Consider the following 19,446-nt stretch of genomic DNA (forward strand, 5'->3'; position numbering starts at 1 on the left):
TCCCCACCCCTCTCTTCGCCCCTATTAAAAACTAAAAGACCTTCCTTCGTCTTGAGTTTATTAATACCATCTATATGAAGCAAAGAACTTGAGTTGCCGATACAAATTCCCACTTTTAGAAAGAACATTACGATGAGAAAGCAAACAAATTCCTAATAATTGAAAAACAAATGCAAAAAGAAAAGAAAAAGAACAACGCTTCCTTGATTTGCTTTCAATAATGTTTTATTAGACATCAGAGAAAACTGCTTTCGTTGAATTATTACGTTAATGTGGAAATAAAGGGAAAGTACGCCTTATATGGATTTTAATGAAACATGGGTTTCATTTGAGCGTAATTTCATCAAGTATTTGCTCTTGAGTAGCGTAGATTTAATAAGTCATGGGAGGTAACTCTTTTAAACTCTTTAAGATCAGACACGCTGCTTCCCCTTCACTAATTCCACAAGCCCATCTTGTCAGTGAACATACTCTCCGTTTTTCTTTACAAAGGAGACGATATTTCTGTTCTTGTTTCATTATATACATTGTTACGCAAACAGATAATTATTAATTATATTTGATGTACTTGAAAATTAAAAGAAGTGGTAATATATTAGTGATGGTTAAGTTGATGATTATGATGATGATTGTTGTTGTTATTATTTTTATTGTTATTGGTATTATTATACAATTAATTCACTTTCGTGCTGGTATTCTTTAATACTGCTCTGTTTTTTTATATACCCTGGATCGATATATTTCTCGCGGAGTTTTTGCGATATCCATACTCTTACAGTAGTGGCGCTTTCTTTAGTGCTGTGTTCTTTTGCCTGTTTCCGAGTTTTTGTACTTCATATCCTACTTCTTCAGCATAGGAACACTTTCAGAGACTTACCAATGAGTGCTTTATCCTCTAGTATGTAGGTGCACGTGGAAATTATAGCTATTTTGTGTTGTAGTATTTAGATACACGCTAAAATAACCCTTTTGTGCCGTAATATGTAGATCCACGAAGAAATTATATCTATTTTATGCTGTAGAATGTAGATATCACTTTTAATTTATGATTACAGTAGATGCTTATTTATTAGTGTTAATTTAATATTCATTCACTTAAAACCCCAGCAAATGCACTTACTTGCTCCATTGCAGACATACTAAAACGGTTAGCACATCTGCTGAGACTTGAGCGGAGCGTAGCCCGAAGAAACGTTGACGGAGAGCGAAAAATAATTTCGACCAGGCGTAACCGCAATTTAAATGTGACAGAAAGCAGACAAAATACAGCGGATTGAAAGAACTTTTAACTGAACCATCTATTTATAGATTACGATAGCAGAAAGAGTCTATTTGACTCTAATTGATGATCAATGGCAGGCATATACTATTGACATGCAAGGAGATATATATAAAAAAACCCCACAGAAGTGGATATAAATACATTTTGACCTGTGTCCGAAATACTACTGAGCTGCAAAAGTGAAAGCGAGAACGTGTGATGACATTCATAATGCTTTTAGAAAACGTTTGTTGAAAGAAACAATTTTACAACAGGAAAGAAAAACTTGTTTGAAATGGAAAATAATGCTCGATAAATCTTTTTGGATACTTGAAAACTGAATCACCCGGAAAGCGAAAATTTTAAATGTCGAAACTGACACAATTTGAAAATACAAAATAATGTTTGAAAAGGGATACTTTCCAAATTTTAGCGAGGAAATATATAAAATCGTGCAAATAATTTCAGTTGATCCAGATGTTAATAAACTACATACTTTAAACTGTATATTTTTACGAGTCAAATGAAAGAACGGTAATAAGTATGTGTGTTTGAAATGGACAATCAGAAACGGCAGATTTCAGCACATGATAAGCTATACATGGCGGCCAATATCTTTGGCGGAGGTAGAACCTGGTAAGAACCAACGACCCACGGGAAGCTACCGGCATCCTTTCTCACATACTTACGCTGGCCGGGCTGAGACTATAACCCACGCAGACAGAGTGAAATACACCATGATAATGCCTTAGACCACTCGGTCATTAATGGTCCCCATACTTGGAAATAGAGAAATAAGACAATATTATCTCATTTGAAGATATTCCTTACTCGCTATGTTTCTCTATAGCTCCTCCAATTTAAATGATAGATATTGCTCGCAATCAGCACCGTTAGTTTTCTCTTTATTTTTCCTTTGAGAAGTTTGTCATGTGCAAATTGTTTTAACTATTTTCCTTGACATTGTGAGCGAAACGGACTTCTAGAACATTCGCAAGGTGTGAATAAGCCAAACGTTTTCGTGGACGATGGCTTTAATTCATTTTGCAAGATTATACATTTAAAGTACTGACAACACTGAATGACATACATATTCGACTTTACTCACTTTCCAGTTTTCTAACTCCTTATGAAACGAGCACATTGCATGGATTTCAGTTCTCATTTCATTCTCGTATTAAATGTTAAATGACGTTTATCAAAGAGGCATTTTGCAATCATATTTTATTATGATATAATGGGAATAATAAAAACTGCATGTAAATTGCACGTAAAAATCAGTGAAGACAATATATTTATTTGGTATTTTTTTAATAAAGGAAACTCACATAAAAACTCAGCAAAGACTGCAAAGCATATATCACAGTTATAAAGAAATGTGCTTATGATAAATATAGAACAAATTCAGTAGATGTTAGTTGATTATAATTAATAATGTATATATACAAAATACACTAGCTTGTTTAGGAAATACACATATATTTGAGTACGCACATATATATGCGCCTTTGTAAATATATACATGTATATTACTAAACTGTGTGTTAATTCAAATACAATGCTGCCCCCTAATGCCCAAGATGTGAATTACTTTTGAACTGCAGAAAGTATTCGATTGCTGCTAATGTAATTGTTGAAGTACCCGCATCATTTCTGTTTCCAATATCACACCATTCCTCTAGGAACCAATTAGCTCACAAGTCCAAATTGATAAATATATGTTTCATGAGCATTCATGATCATGAATCCTGCCATCGTTGATATTTCAATTTGGAATATTGAAGAAAAAACAGAATTATCTCACATTATAATTTAGAATCTTACAATTCAAGAAAATTAGGAATTTAGAATATACTAAGCTTTTCAATATAAATTTTCACAAAATCATGCTTCAAAAATATTAAATTACATACCTAAATCAAGTGTTTTAGAAGCCCAATCAACTAACATATCTCTTGCATACAATTAACAATACAGTGCATAATTCTGTGCATTGTTATATGGGTAAAAATAAATATATATGTAGCTAACAAAAAAAAACTATCTTATAATAAAACAAATCTCATTACATTCTACTGAAATATATATTGTTAAAACCGACAATAACAAATTCAAAATGTAAGAAATAAAATGTGCAAAATAAAATATACTGAAATACATATATCGGAGTTATTGTTTACGATGAGTTAATTCATCGAAACACGACATAAAAATATATATATCTTTGTTTCGGCTTGAATCTTTTCAAATGCAATGAATAAATTTCAGTTGCTTTGAGTAAGTTTAACTGCATTTGTTTCTGAAAGTAAATGAAGTAAACAAAACGGCATTGAGTGTGCAGCAGTAGAACGAGTATTCGAGCCTGCATGGAGGATAAATATCGTTCCATCGGCTGTACACATCAGCTGTACAGAGATAGAATAATCTGCATTGAGTATACAAGTTGCATTGACTGTGCAGCAATCGAAGGAGTATTCAAGCCTGAATGGAGTATAAATATCATTCCATCAGTTGTACAGAGATCAAATAATCTGCATTGAGTACAGAGATAAAAAAAATCTGCGTTGAGTACAGAGATCAAACAATCTGCATTGAGTACACAAGCTGCATTTATTGCACATTTGTAGTAATATTCTTTGAAACTGCATGGAGTTCATTTAGTTCCATTAATTGTACACCAACGGAACGAGTCTTTGAAGTTACTTTCTGAGAAAGGCATTAATTGCACTGCACTGGAACGAGTCTTTGACACTGCATGGAAAATGTTTAGTTCAATTGATGTACAGCGATGAAAAATTATTCTTTCAGGCTATTTTAGCTCAATTGACCGTACAGTGAACAATCGAGTACGATTGATGGCACCGACTGTACAGCATAACACAAGCGCTGTCAGCTTGTATTAGTGTCAAATATGTTTTCACCCAGTGCCAATGTAATTAAGCATATTCCACAGAAATGTATCCTATGAGGATCTAAACATCCAAAGAACCTTGTCCCGTGAAGATCTAAACATCCAAAGAACTTTGTCCCGTGAGGATCAAAACGTCCAAAGAACTTTGTCCCGTGAGGATCTAAACATCCACAGAACTGTGTCCCGTGAGGATCTAAACTCCCTCTTATTTACTTGGATGCTAGTAAAGGATCATGGAAAAGTGAAGTTTAAATGGTTCTTAATGAACGCAGCGTTAATTTCGTAGCTGTCGAAGTTCTACATTTAAACGTTCGAGTGATTTTAGAATGTTGAGGATGCTTTTTGCAATTATGCTGATGAAGGTACTGGCTGTAATAATGATAAAAACTGCTTGCTGTACTATTGATGAAGCTGCTTGCTGTAATGCTGTTACAAGCTGCTTGCTGTAATGCTGCTACAAGCTGCTTGCTGTAATGCTGCTACAAGCTGATTGCTGTAATGCTGCAACAAGCTGATTGCTGTAATGCTGGTGAAGCTGCTTGCTGTAATGCTGATAAAGCTGCTTACTTTACTGTTGATGAAGCTGCTTTCGGTATGTAATGTTGATGCAACTACTTCTAATGTTGATGAAGCTGCTTGCTGTATGTACTGTTGATGCAACTACTTCTAATGTTGATGAAGCTACTTGCTGTATGTACTGTTGATGAAGCTACTTACTGTATGTACTGTTGATGAAGCTGCTTGCTGTATGTACTGTTGATGAAGCTATTTGCTGTATGTACTGTTGATGAAGCTGCTTGCTGTATGTACTGTTGATGAAGCTACTTGCTGTATGTACTGTTGATGAAGCTGCTTGCCGTATGTACTGTTGATAAAGCTACTTGCTGTATGTACTGTTGTTAAAGCTACTTGCTGTATGTACTGTTGATGAAGCTGCTTGCTGAAAAGCTTAAAAGCTTCTTACATTGCTCATACCTAATATTATAATCTACGTCATTCCTGTTATAAATCAAATTTCGTTCTTTTGAAGAGGTAACTTACTTGGCAGTTATCCTTATAGTTATGTCACTTCAGTGATAAATGCAGTCCTGAAATGTCGAAATATTTTGAAATGTTGTTTAATGAACTGTAGATGAAAAATTAAGACATTATTTAAATGTAAATTTTTACACAAAACTGCAGGTTAGTTCTAAATTAACCCAATTATATTACCTACGCAAACGGATTTGACTCGTGTCTTAAAATTAAGTGTAGAAAGCTTGACATTAAAACACATCCATGTAGTGTAGTATCTCCTGCAGAATCAGTTCATGCCATTGACACACCTTGAATTATGCAAGCGTATCCTCTTCGTCACCATCCAACAATTTGACCGATTCATGACCATTTTCCTTCAACACCACCCCCTCGACCTTACTGTACTGGTGTTGTTTGGTTAAGAGTGAAAACGGTTTCTTGTCTTTACACCAGTAGAAAATATACATGGCCGCATATGCGACAGCCATGAAAACCATGTTAAAGTTCAGATGCATTCCAAATGCGGCCACCATAAAGTGCACGTTGCGATAATCAGTTCTGTCCCAGTTAGGATTGGTTTCGCCACCTGAAAAAGGAAACATAATATAAATGAAACAAGAGCTCTTAGAAAAATGTCTACGAAGTTGTTCCAATTTCTAGAGAATTACTTTAAAACTTTTCATTACAAAGGTATTTTTTTCAATTAAAATCCTGCTAAACTGTTCAGCTTGCATTCTCGGGCACATTTAACTATGCCTCTTGAATTGTAATTTGGGCAGCAATAGAAACAGATGAAAGAGATTATATATATATAATGTTCTAGATGTCACACAGTTAACACAGAACAACACTGCATATGAAGAAATGGAAAGAGTTCCTCTATGAATACTTATATACTTTATAGTCATTAAATATAAATTTGCAGTCTTATGCCGTCGCTCTCTTTTTAGACTAGCTTTTCTTGACTTCGTATCAGTGACAAGGGCAAACCATCTTTTGTAAATGGCACCAGCATTAATCGACAATCAATTTTGTATTCTTGATAGATTATATTCCTATTTAGGGCTTATTTCCAATGCTGTTATATCACATTCCGCGAGCATATATATGGTTTGTGATGCCCTCGATTGCCATTGTTGTTAGAAGTAATGATCGCTCTTTGTTATAGCCTCGAAAAGTAAAACTATCACCTTGATGCTTTGTTTCCCCCGGCATGCTGCATGTTTAGATTGATGTTACATAAATCGTTTCTTATTTATTATCCATCATCCTGCAATCGCACAGTACTTGGATGTACAAGATAGCCACCTTTGCAAAGTACAACCGCCTGATCATATGTGGGACTTCAAAGTGGGTACAAATATCGCACTCGAGAGAGGCATCTTTGATTGTGAAGCTCACCCATTATCAGTAGAATGGATCATCCTGCCGAAATCGTAACACATCAGGTCGAAGGTAAGTTTGTATGAAATGCAGGAGTGGTAGTATTGCATTTGGTCATTTAGTATCTGAAGTCGAGCTGCACAAAGAATCGATTTTCAAACGCGTCAGTGATTGGCGCATAAGCTGGTACCAGCCACAACATTGTCAGAGTAGACAAGTACCGTTCTGTATATCCTAAAAGGCAGCGTTACCCCGTCCCCCCGCCCCCCCCCCCCCCGCCCCCGTCAGCCTTGGATCTTTGTAAGCATCCCAAACAGTGCTATCTTCATTGCAGGCTTATTCGATTCGTTAAAACTTTACGCTGATCATTTTTGACGATGGCGCGACCGACGTTTATTGCAATTGCTCTGTTGGTTTCCGGCACACCGTATCTTCGCTAGCCAAGGTTCCTTTAACCCTTATCTACACCATGGCGGATCGAACACCTATACTGGTGTTTGGTCCTAGCGACATCTATTGGATTCCATGTGTTGCCTCCCTTAGTATATAATGCCTACAAACCAATAGCGTAGTGCATTGTACATCCGCCGAAAACGGTGGTTGCAATTGACATAAAAAGGATACTTTGCAAGTTTAATACCAAAAATATGACTATGTAATAGGGAAGCCATTACAGTTATATTTTAGTGAAAGGTATTTGTGCAAACACGGACCGACACTGGAAAATTGATGATTTATCAGTCCATTCAAGTTGAGCACTTCCCTTGTCTCGATCACGTAGGAACAGTGTTCAGATTTTAACAACTTAATTTTGATTGGATGCGGTGGCTTGCCGTTGCATCCAATGAAAATCACAGACCCGAAGCTCAGAAATATCTGCCCGATATGCCAAGGTGTAGATAGGCTTATCGGAACCTTGGATAGCGAAGAGGCCGGCACTAGTGAGCCGCCACTGAATGGCAGCCTAGCGTTTCCAGGCGAAATGACATCATTGCTGGCTGGGTCTGGAAATCTGAAAATAAGCTGTTATCTTTGGTCTGTGATGTTCGAGTTATTAGTCACAACGATGGTTCCCCCGGATTCCATTTACATCAAGAGCGCAGTGGAGGCAGCGAAAATAGTCGAGTTTATTTCCTTACTGAGATATGCTTAAGTTTTAAACAAAATTGATGCTATTAGAGTTCATGTGTAGTTCTTTTAATATGTCAATATTTGCTGCACTGGTGCTTGACCTTAATGATAATCATCTCTGACGACATTGAGCTGACGGAAATAAATGGGTCTAGTTCATACCACTGGGATACAACGCAAATCGTTGGTGGTTTTATCCTCTGTAACAAAAACCGTTCCAGCGGCCAGATTTTACTTGATTAATCTCAATGGAAATCGTGATAATGGAACGTGGATAACGCTTTCAATCCGTGTATAGGGATCGTAAGGGTATATGATGACAACAGCAGTTACCAGTCTGTTGTTCTGACGAACATCTCAAACGAAAGATTTACAAGTCGCTTTGCGTCCATGTTTGCCAGACACCATTAGATGTTGGGATCTTAACGTCAACGCACAAGCCACCGGCTTTGCATTAACTCTGACATTCTTTGGCTTCCGCAGTTTGAACTTGCACTATACTTATCGTCAAGGGGAATACATAAAGTCATGATGGGGCAACAGACAAGCAAGAAACACGTATCACTGGTGCTGTCTGCCAATTCTGCGATCAACGAACAGGACGGAGTATTGATACAGCTCGCACAAATTATGCATGTCCTCGACATGAAATACAAACCAGTGGTGGATGAATATCTGAGTGAACATCGGCTTTACACGTACCGGTTCAGATTGATGTCTAAAAAGGATACAAAACAAGTGAACATCGGCTTTACACGTACCGGTTCAGATTGATGTCTAAAAAGGATACAAAGCAAGTGAACATCGGCTTGACACGTACCCGTTCAGGCTGATGTCTAAAGAGGATACAAAGCATGTGTACGTCGCCTTGACTCGTACCGGTTCAGACTGATGTCTAAAGAAGATACAAAGCAAGTGTACGTCGGCTTGACACCTACTGGTTCAGACTGATGTCTAAAGAGGCTACAAACCCATTGCACATCGGCTTGACACGTATCGGTTCAGATTGAAAGATGATACAAAGCAAGTGTGCATCGGCTTGACACGGGGCGGTTCAGATTGATGTCTAAAGAGGATACAAAGCAAGCGTACATCGGCTTGACACGCACCGGTTTAGACTGATGTCTAAAGAGGATACAAAGCAAGTGAACATCGGCTTGACACGTACCGGTTCAGATTGATGTCTAAAGAGGATACAAAGCAAGTGTACATCGGCTTGACACGTACCCGTTCAGGCTGATGTCTAAAGAGGATACAAAGCAAGCGTACATCGGCTTGACATGAACCGGTTCAGACTGATGTCTAAAGAGGATACAAAGCAAGTGTACATCGGCTTGACACATACCGGTTCAAACTGATGTCTAAAGAGGATACAGAGCAAGTGAACATCGGCTTGACACGAACCGGTTCAGATTGATGTCTAAAGACAATACAAAGCAAGTATACATCGGCTTGACACGTACTGGTTTAGACTGATGTCTAAAGAGGATACAAAGCAAGTGTACATCGACTTGACACGTACCGGTTCAGACTGATGTCTAAAGAGGATACAAAGCAAGTGAACATCGGCTTGACACGTACCGGTTCAGATTGATGTCTAAGGAGGATACAAAGCAAGTGAACATCGGTTTTACACGTACAGGTTCATATTGATGTCTAAAGAGGATACAAAGCAGGTGTACATGGGCTCGACACGTACCGGTTCAGACTGATGTCTAAAGAGGATGCAAAGCAAGTGAATATCTGCTTTAAACATACCAGTTCAGAGTGATGTCTAAAGAGGATACAAAGCAAGTGTGCATGGGCTTGACACGTATCGGTTCAGACTGATGTCTAAAGAGGATACAAACCAAGTGTACATCGGCTTGACACGTATCTGTTCAGATTGATGTCTAAAGAGGATACAAAGCAAGTGTGCATCGGCTTGACAAGTACCGGTTTAGATTGATGTCTAAAGAGGATACAAAGCAAGTGAACATCGGCTTGAAATGTACCGGTTCAGATTGATGTCAAAAGAGGATACAATGCAAGTGTACATCGGCTGGACATGTATCGGATCAGACTGATATCTAAAGATGATACAAAGTAAGTGTACATCGGCTTAACACGTACCGGTTCTGATGGATGTCTAAAGAGGATACAAAGCAAGTGAACATGGGTCTGACATGTACCGATTCAGATTGATATCTAAAGAGGATCCAAGGCACAAAGCAAGTGTACATTGGCTTGACACCTACCGGTTCCGACTGATGTCTAAAGAGGATACAAAGCAAGTGAACATCTGCTTGACACGTAACGGTTCAGATTGATGTCTAAAAAAGATACAAAGCGGGTGTACATCGGTTTGACAAGCACCGGTTCAGACTGATCTCTAAAGACGATACAAAGCCAGTGTACATCGGCTTGACACGTACCGGTTCTGTTGGATGTCTAAAGAGGATACAAAGCAAGTGAACATGGGTCTGACATGTACCGATTCAGATTGATATCTAAAGAGGATCCAAGGCACAAAGCAAGTGTACATTGGCTTGACACCTACCGGTTCCGATTGATGTCTAAAGAGGATACAAAGCAAGTGAACATCTGCTTGACACGTAACGGTTCAGATTGATGTCTAAAAAGGATACAAAGCGGGTGTACATCGGTTTGACAAGCACCGGTTCAGACTGATGTCTAAAGAGGATACAAAGCAAGTGAGCATCGGCTTTATACGTACTGGTTCAGACTGATGTCTAAGGAGGATACAAAGCGGGTGTACATAGGATTGACAAGCACCGGTTTAGATTGATGTCTAAAGAGGATACAAAGCAAGTGTACGTCTGCATGACACGTGCCGGTTCAGATTGATGTCTAAAGAGGATACAAAGCAAGTGAACATCGGCTTGACACGTACCGGTTCAGATTGATGTCTAAAGAGGATACAAACTAAGTGTACATCGGCTTGACACGTACCGGTTCAGACTGATGTCTAAAGAGGATACAAAGCAAGTGTACGTCGGCTTGACATCGGTTTGACAAGCACCGGTTCAGATTGATGTCTAAAGACGATACAAAGCAAGTGTACATCGGCTTGACACGTACCCGTTCAGACTGATGTCTAAACAGGATACAAAGCAAGTGAACATCGGCTTGACACCTACCGGTTCAGATTGATATCTAAGGAGGATACAAAGCTAGTGTATATCGGCTTGACACCTACCGGTTCAGATTGATGCTAAAGAAGATACAAAGCAAGTGTACATCGGCTTGGCAGGCACCGGTTTAGACTGATGTCTATAGAGGATACAAAGCAAGTGAACATCGGCTTGACACGTACCGGTTCAGATTGCTGTTTAAAGAGGATACAAAGCAATTGTACATTGGCTTTACACGTACCGGTTCAGACTGATGTGTACAGAGGATACAAACCAAGTGTTCATCAGCTTGACACGTACTGGTTCAGACTGATGTCTAAAGAGGATAGAAACTAAGTGTGCATCGGCTTGACACGTATCGGTTCAGATTGTTTTCTAAAGAGGATACAAAGCAAGTGTGCATCGGCTTGACACCTACCGGTACAGGTTGATGCAAAAGAGGATACAAAGCAAGTGTACATCGGCTTGACACGTACCGGTTCAGATTGATGTCTAAAGAGGATGCAAAGCAAGTATACATCGGCTTGACACGTACCGGATCAGAGTGATGTCTAAAGATGATGCAAAGCAAGTGAACATCGGTTTGACACGTACCGGTTCAGATTGATGTCTAGAGAAGGATACAAAGCATGTGTACATCGGCTTGACACGTACCGGTTTTGACTTCTGTCTAAAGAGGATACAAAGCAAGTGTACATTGGCTTTACACGTACCGGTTCAGATTGATGTGTACAGAGGATACGAACCAAGTGTACATCGGCTTGACACGTACCGGTTCAGATTGTCTAAAGAGGATACAAAGCATGTGTACATCGGCTTGACACGCACCGGTTCAGATTGATGTCTAAAGAGGATATAAAGCAAGTGTACATCGGCTTGACACGCACCGGTTCAGATTGATGTCTAAAGAGGATATAAAGCAAGTGTACATCGGCTTGACACTTACCGGTTTAGGCTGATGTCTAAAGAGGATACAAAGCATGGGTACATCGAGTACTGGGACTACTCAGATATTTATCCCAAGCCGCTTCATGAGCAGTTACGGTTGATTGCTGTTTCACTGTCTGGACAAAAGCGGAAGTTATAGTGCTCTGTACAGTCTGGGGCGTGCTTGCTACTATAATACTGGTGTAGTATTTAGCGAAACGTCGGCAATGACCTTTCCACAAGGGTATGTAGGGTCCTCTAACACTCGTCTTACTTGCAGAAAAAGATAGAAAATAAGAGTTAAATTAGAAAAAGACGAGCTCTGCCGCATCGCATTGGTCTTTCAGAAAAATAATCTGTCAGTGAACCTGGTAAATGTAAATCTTGACGAAAGTGCTGGCAGGCGTGTTGAAGATCCTTGTTATATCCAGATCTAGTGATATCATGTTATATCCAGATCTAGTGATATCATGTTATATCCAGATCTAATGATATAGTGTGCACTACAACCAATTCTCGTCAGCTTCTTCTTTTTCATAGCGATACCATATGCGGTGTTAAAATGATCGATACATAATTTAGGAAGAGAGTAAACATAAAAATAAATTCTTCTCTATAGAAGTGGAAAGACACAATATAGCATAATTGGAACGGGTAGTTCCTGCGTCGATAACAGCCACATGCAAGACAATTTTCCGTTTCTGGCAAATTATATTCCGTACTTTTCACAAGTAAAAGACTGCTTCTATAACTTTCAGGTAGAATAAATGAAGCACAAAACACAATTCGATATCTCAACTATACGAAACATTCAGTAATGTCCATTAACCAATGTACACAATGATTATCACAAAGAAAAGAAAATTCAAACTATTGTGTTATTGGCATAAAATGTTAACCCCTGTGATAGGGCATAACAGACATAAAACGACACAGAGAGTATCATTACCTATGATGTCAAGGGATAAGTAATGAGTTGACAAAACCAGATTTTTACTTTTTTTTACAAAATAAATAGTTGTTTACAAATCTGCTTCGGAAGCTATTATTATTGTCCATCCTTGTAAACCAGATTTTACTGTGTTAAAGTAACATGCTTTGAGTAATCTGGAGTGACATATATGAGGAGCAATAGTAGATACACAGTTCACGCATGAGTAATTATGTTGATTAGCCAATACAGCTGTCTTTCATGAAATACTTGTAGTCTTCTCGACTATGCACAATACACAGCTAGCCTGTTAAGGGTAACCTATCCCAATGTACAATACACAGTCATTAATAAAGAAAGTGTGCAATTGAACAAACATATTAATTCCTTCTTCTCACTACACTTGTTGTGAAGGGCTTATTTAGCATCGATAAAAATCTATATGGTCACGAGCTAAACACAAATACTAAACTTAAGTAAACATAAAATATTGTTCACCCTAACCTTCTTTCGTTATGATAAATCCAGTTATCAAGTTTTAGTATTCAAAAACAGTACTCAATAAATGACCTTCCAAAAATATTTTAGCAAAATCACCAAAGCATGAAGTATTACAGGATATATTCGTAATAGACTTTTTAAAACGTATAAAAGGAGGCGAATGAACAATCAGACTCATCCCCAATTTTTGATCCATTTTTATTTCGGATTCTTATTTCATATGTGAAAACCAGCCTTTAGATGTGTTTACTGTTGTGTTTAGATTATTTGAGAGGATACGTTTGTTAGTATTATTCATTGGAATTACAAAGTGCTCACTGGACTTGAACAATATTCTGGGACTAATGCGAGTTCTTCAAAGGAGTTCTGAACAATATCATTGTGATAAGTACTCTCGAGGATATAAAATTCATTTGAAACTTTATATTCTTTTGGACTGGAATATAATGTTTCAGCATTATTTTGGATTAACTTCATAAGACTCTAAGTTCCTCTTACAGTTTCATTTTATAACTTTGATAATTATATTATTTAAGTTTTACAGACTTTGTTGGTTTTGCTTCTTTCTGCTACTTAGTTTATATCCACGGAGTCGTAGCTATATCATCAACAATTAAATTATTTTACAAGAATAGGGTCTGAGAGATTAACATCAAAGACAAAATTTAACCCAAATCAGTGAAGCGTAAAATATGGGCTATAACAACTTATTTCTGCAGTGAGAAAGTGGTGTTCATCACGGTGCATCACTCGCTAATTTTTATGATTCAAGATATGATAATATGCACATAGCAAGCAAAACATACCTATGGTCATCAGATATACATACAAGCTTAAATTATGCCAGTAAATGTTGATCACAGTGATATTTTAGATCAGGCGTGGGGCTAACTGATATGTACACAATCACTTAGTTTAGTGATTCTAGCAGGGCAGTTAAAACACATTGTTTTTTTTTATAGCAAAGTTATTGAAACGTGAAATATGGTTCACAGTGACCCACACTTGCGATAAGTTTAAAACTTCCAGGTATGTATACTGTTAAGTATATCTATATTATCTGCGATTCCTGGTACATGATTTTATCTAATTCTTTTATTATTTATTAATGGCTGTAAATTGTATAAAGTATATTTAGTTAGATTTTGCCTACGTAACATCATTCTGTTAAGAAAGTAAACTTACATAGATCTATAAATAGATGCTGCAGTAATTGTTGACAATTACTAGTAATAATCTTAATAATGAAACTTAAAGACATCTTTGGCTTAATTTGTTGGATGATTCTACAATGAACATACCTTGATAAATAAACTTTAAACACAAAATTTAACCAAAATCTATGATGATTTATAACATGTTATGATGCATACAATCACAAAAATTCATGATTCGATATATAACAGTATGTATTAAGGGTACAAAAAATAAAATAAAACCTGAACTAAACGAAATACTCAGCAAAAAAATCTACAACTAATGAACATACATGTACAAAGTTAGCTTCCATTAGCCCCTTCCCTGCGGGGCAGGTACTATGATTACCCGCTCCAAATTGTTGCTTATGACACAGGAAGAAAGAAAGAATTGGTGTGATGTAGTGAGACTGCACATATGTATAGCTTTTATATTTACTAGCGCCGACGTCATGGTGGAAAGCTGCACCAAAGATAACATTATTAAATAACTTGGGATCCATCCGGCGATCGCATAGTTCCACGGTCAGCACGTGACTAATACAAAATCCACAACAAGTAATTTTGTGTTAAGTCACAACTGTTTCAAGATGAAGCGGGTCTCGTTGATTGAAAATTCAACTCAAAATCGCGAATTTGAGCTTCCGAAAGCAATAACCGAAGTCAGGTTGTGTGTATTTATGTAACACTTATTTTATTTGTTCTTTCAAGGGTTTACCACTTGTTTATCTGATCTTACAGGATGTACATATCTGTACATATCACAGGAGCTATATGATGACTAAATCAATACTGTTAATCACTCCATAATAGTCTCTAGACACATTTTGGAAATCGGTAGGAGGCGTCGGATAAAGAATTACCAGATATTTGAAAATCTTGTCCCCTTTGGCGTGTGAATAAGATATAGCTATGTTCTTTTTCAGTACTATGCCTTTGGTCCAACATATAAACCGCTTAAGAAACCAGGGAAAAAATGAATAATAATAAAAGATATGGTAGTAAACGTAGCGTTGTGTACTGTTTTACAACATATACAAAGTGGTTTTCTTAATGCTGATAGAATCGGACTAAAGTACCTTGCCCAAGGACACAACATTCTTATCCGAGTAGGTTCAATCCGATGGTAGGATCTGAGGTAGCACACTTTCTTTCACCAGACAAGCACGCTAACCACTGAGCCTTCGCGGATCCTTGAATTGCTGTTCTTTTAAATCCGCTGGCGAGCAGAATTTACAATGAAGTTGAAAAGGTAAAGCTGCATTGGTTTAAATACAAGTTACTCACCAGATGTAGCTGTCAATGTTTAAAACCCACCTTTGCTCAGTTGACTCTATTTTACTGCAGGTACCGCGTTGTTTAGAGATTTTATTTATACCCCACCTCCAAACAAAAAGCCATTACAAAATTAGGTATGCATAATCTGTCAAATTTATATTTTGTTTCTATCCTTTTGACAAAAATACACTGTAAATACGGCAAGAAAAAACAAACGGTGTTTAGGTTGGTTTTAGCTTATTTGTAGAATATATGGTACTTACCAGGGAATCTGTCATGAACGTACAGGACAAAGGCGGCATTTGTAAACCAAGTTCCCAAATTAAGCACCAAAAAGGTTCGAATAAGTTGAGGCCAGATCGCTCCCTCTCCTTTTACATACTCAACAAAAATGGTCATGGCGCATCCAAACATCAGAAAGATTGGCAGCAAATGGATGATAATCTCCAGCGGTTCCTTGTCTAATCCGTGTGTTTGGGAGTGGAAATAGAATGCAATTCCATACCTGGAAAACAAGGTTTTAATTATCACAAGCAATACAATTAACCCCCATATATAATTTGTGCTTCAAAGCAAACTGTCTAAGAATGATATGGTAAATGGATAAGAGCCTGCGTGTGTTAGCTTGGAGTAGGGGTTTGCCAGTTTGTTTGTTTATGTTACGTTGAAGGAAATGATGGGATGTTGAAGATTGTTCCTAAAGAATTGTCATGGCTAAATATCTGAAACAACTAATATTGCCAAAAATTACATACATACCAACATTAAAGAAAAGTATAAATCCATGCTTCGAATCACCCATACCTCACGATTTGTAGAACAAGGGTCTACATGCACATCGTAGATTTTTCAGAAGCCGGCTTCATCTGTTTTTCAAACTCAGAATTTAAGTAATGGGAACTCTGTCCTGGGCAGATGGATTTGTTTTTAAGGAAAACAGAAACGAATGAATTAGGAATTGGTGAACTGATATTTTACTCTGGTTAAAACCAATTAAATTCGTCTAAATTGTGACGGCTCAGTTTAATAAAGTGCTATAATATCACTTATATATAGGAATACACCATTGCCTTAGTCCAAACGATAGTATCCCGGCATAGAACAGGTCTATTACTGATTTCGTCTCTCGAAAATTGTTCACTTTTCGACTAGCATCAAATTCTAGTCACATGTATGTATGTTCTTATACGCATAGGAAGCGATATGGTTATTTACACAGTAGCAAATATGAATGTATCTCGGAGATACAACTAAGAAGGTATCTTGGAGAGATGATTGTAAAAGTTTTCAATATTGATGACAAGAGTTTCTTTGAGAGAATAATCAGTATTATATATTATATAATCAGTACAAAGTATTAAAATCGCAATCTGTTTTTTTCTTTCAACATATAAGTTTTTGTCTGGCTCGGTCATTTGCCTCTTATATTTTTTGATACATATGTGTTTAAAAATGTCGCCGTTTATTTAAGTGTCATGTTCGGGAGGAAGTTTAATAAAAAGAAGTAGATATGTGATTTCTTTTAACAGACCTATTGTGATGTTCCTTTGCGAAAGGCCGGCTGTCATTCAGGGTAAAATTATAAACTTTGATCCGGAAATATTCTGTACATATCGCCAAAAGTACCCTTCAGCCGATGGTAGCCCAAGAGACGCTAGAAATCAAGTTAAGTGTCTATAGTTTGCACCGATATGTTGGGAACAAGCATGTCGGCAAACAATTTCTCGATTCTATAAATGCGATGACATCTTTTAAACAGTCAAATTATTTCTAATTTATATTATATAAAAATATTCTGTTCTTCAGTATTCGATAAGCCCTAGTGCGAATCGATCTAACTGAGTTTAAAATTAGACTTTCTTTGATCTGGTTTGGTTTAGTGTCGTGCGGTACTCGCTTTGGGCTGAACCAATAGTGCTTTTCGAACCCGAATCCTTTCGGTCGCAAATTCAGAATGTTACCCGCTGCTTGACCAAAACTCCTTGAAACATCAGAGGAGACGTGACAATCTTGTAACTATCAAGCTGTGAAAAACAATCGTATTTACACAGTTAAAGAAATGTCTCATTCTTTAAGGAAAAGACATTTTTTATTTTTGCTGTCATCTTATCTTCGAAATTTCTACGTGTAATCGTTCTCGTTAGGGGCCTTCGCAGATCAATCCGAATACTTAAACGGTGAACTGTGGTCAACATTCAGACCTTAAATGTCTCCTGGATATCTTTTTATATAAGAGATTTTCATCCTGGAAAATATAAACAAAACTCGATGTATACTTGTCGAAGTAACCTTGTCAGTTCCCTGTTCTGTTTTTTGGAGAGAGAGAGAGAGAGAGAGAGAGAGATATTCCTTGATGTACCCATCTACGTCACCGCTATTCAGAGCCACCATCACGACGAGCCTAAATTATAAAGGGGCTATTTTAATGGGGGGGGGGGAGGCTCTGCTTGGTTGTGTTTTGATTACGAACTTCAGAAATTATGTTAATTCTTTTGTCAGTATGAAGTGTTTGTTTTCTTCAGCAGTCAACACTGCACAATGAGAGTTTAGTACACTGCAGATGAAATATGAGCCTTGATAACCCTTTATTATTACTTATTAGGTGTTGATGTCGATATAAAAGAATGGGTCAGTAGCTGTATATAATTAATGATTGCAATATTCACCCGAGTCTTTTTTATATCTCAAGTCCGCTTTTTCTTATAACCCCAATAAAATATTTCCCCAATCTTTCTACTAAAAACAGAAAGTCATTAGTAAAATAATCTCTAGCTTTTTATCACTTTTTCATGTTTTTCAAACATGCAAGAACTGTTTCATATGTAATTTTGCCATTTAATTAATCTGATTAAGATTATTTTGTGCTACCTTGTGCCTTTCCAGCATTAGCATTTGATTATGTAACTCAATCGACGTGAAATTATTCGATAGCCAAGGTTCCGGTATGTTAACCTTATCTACCCCTTGGCGGATCGAGCAGATTTTTCTCTGCTTTGGGTGCGTGAATTTCACTGAATGTGGCTGTTGCACGCTTATGGTTAGTTGTTCTTACATACTAAGGGAGGCAGCTCAGGAAATCCAATAGATGTCTCTAAGACAAAGCAGTAAAATATCTGCTTGTAGGGAGGGTAAACATACCGGAACCTTGACTAGCGAAGATGTCGAGGTAACTACCTTGTGCCTTTCCAGTATTAGCATTTGACTGTGTGAAAAGTTGAAAATAGAAATTTGGTTCTGAAATATGAAAACACGGCAAAATTAAAACATACACAAACATATGCCGGCATCCACCCGAATCTATACATAAAGATCTTCTTATGATGGTTGATTTCGGTGTACGTTAGCTTTTGGTCGTCCAAACCGCTCGTAAATTTTGTGTTCAAGCCAATAACTAGAAGTATTTAAATGTTTATGTAGAGTACATCATGATGTCGTTAGCATCTATAAATTGGAGTGGATCCAGTAATCGTTATACGGGATAATCATCCTAACATATGTTATCTACTGGATCGTTAAAACCATGAATACCGACTGTTTCGTTCCTACTGGTTTTCCTTTGTTCTGATGTTCAATAAATTCTTTTCAGGCATTCCGGTCAACGCAGTACTCAGCAAAAATCATCTCCTCGTGAGGAAAACTATACTTTCTATAAAGAATAACATTTAGGGACCGACACCGTCATTTTCTTGGGTCTGGAGATGGCATGACATATTTATTGCAAGCATGATATTTCTTTCTCTTTTACCTCGAGATAATTTATTTATTAAAATATTATT

General features: G+C 37.3%; 1 protein-coding gene across 3 annotated transcripts in view; it reads right to left on the reverse strand.

The window, feature by feature from the left end:
- Nucleotides 1-2,553: 2,553 nt before the first annotated feature.
- The window catches only part of LOC149786116 (transmembrane protein 45B-like), a 42,040-nt gene continuing 25,147 nt past the window's right edge, over nt 2,554-19,446 (reverse strand). For all 3 annotated transcript variants that reach the window (XM_089976441.1, XM_089976442.1, XM_089976443.1), the window contains 2 exons: nt 15,934-16,175; nt 2,554-5,775 (listed from right to left, as the gene is read on the reverse strand). In XM_089976441.1, the coding sequence (XP_089832567.1) occupies nt 5,504-5,775; nt 15,934-16,175 (514 nt within the window). In that variant the 3' untranslated portion in view covers nt 2,554-5,503. The remainder of the gene's footprint in view (nt 5,776-15,933; nt 16,176-19,446) is intronic.

This window comes from Sinohyriopsis cumingii, chromosome 12 (assembly GCF_028554795.1).
Source record: "Sinohyriopsis cumingii isolate HCF-2022 chromosome 12, ASM2855479v2, whole genome shotgun sequence".
Classification (NCBI taxonomy): Eukaryota; Metazoa; Mollusca; class Bivalvia; order Unionida; family Unionidae; genus Sinohyriopsis; species Sinohyriopsis cumingii.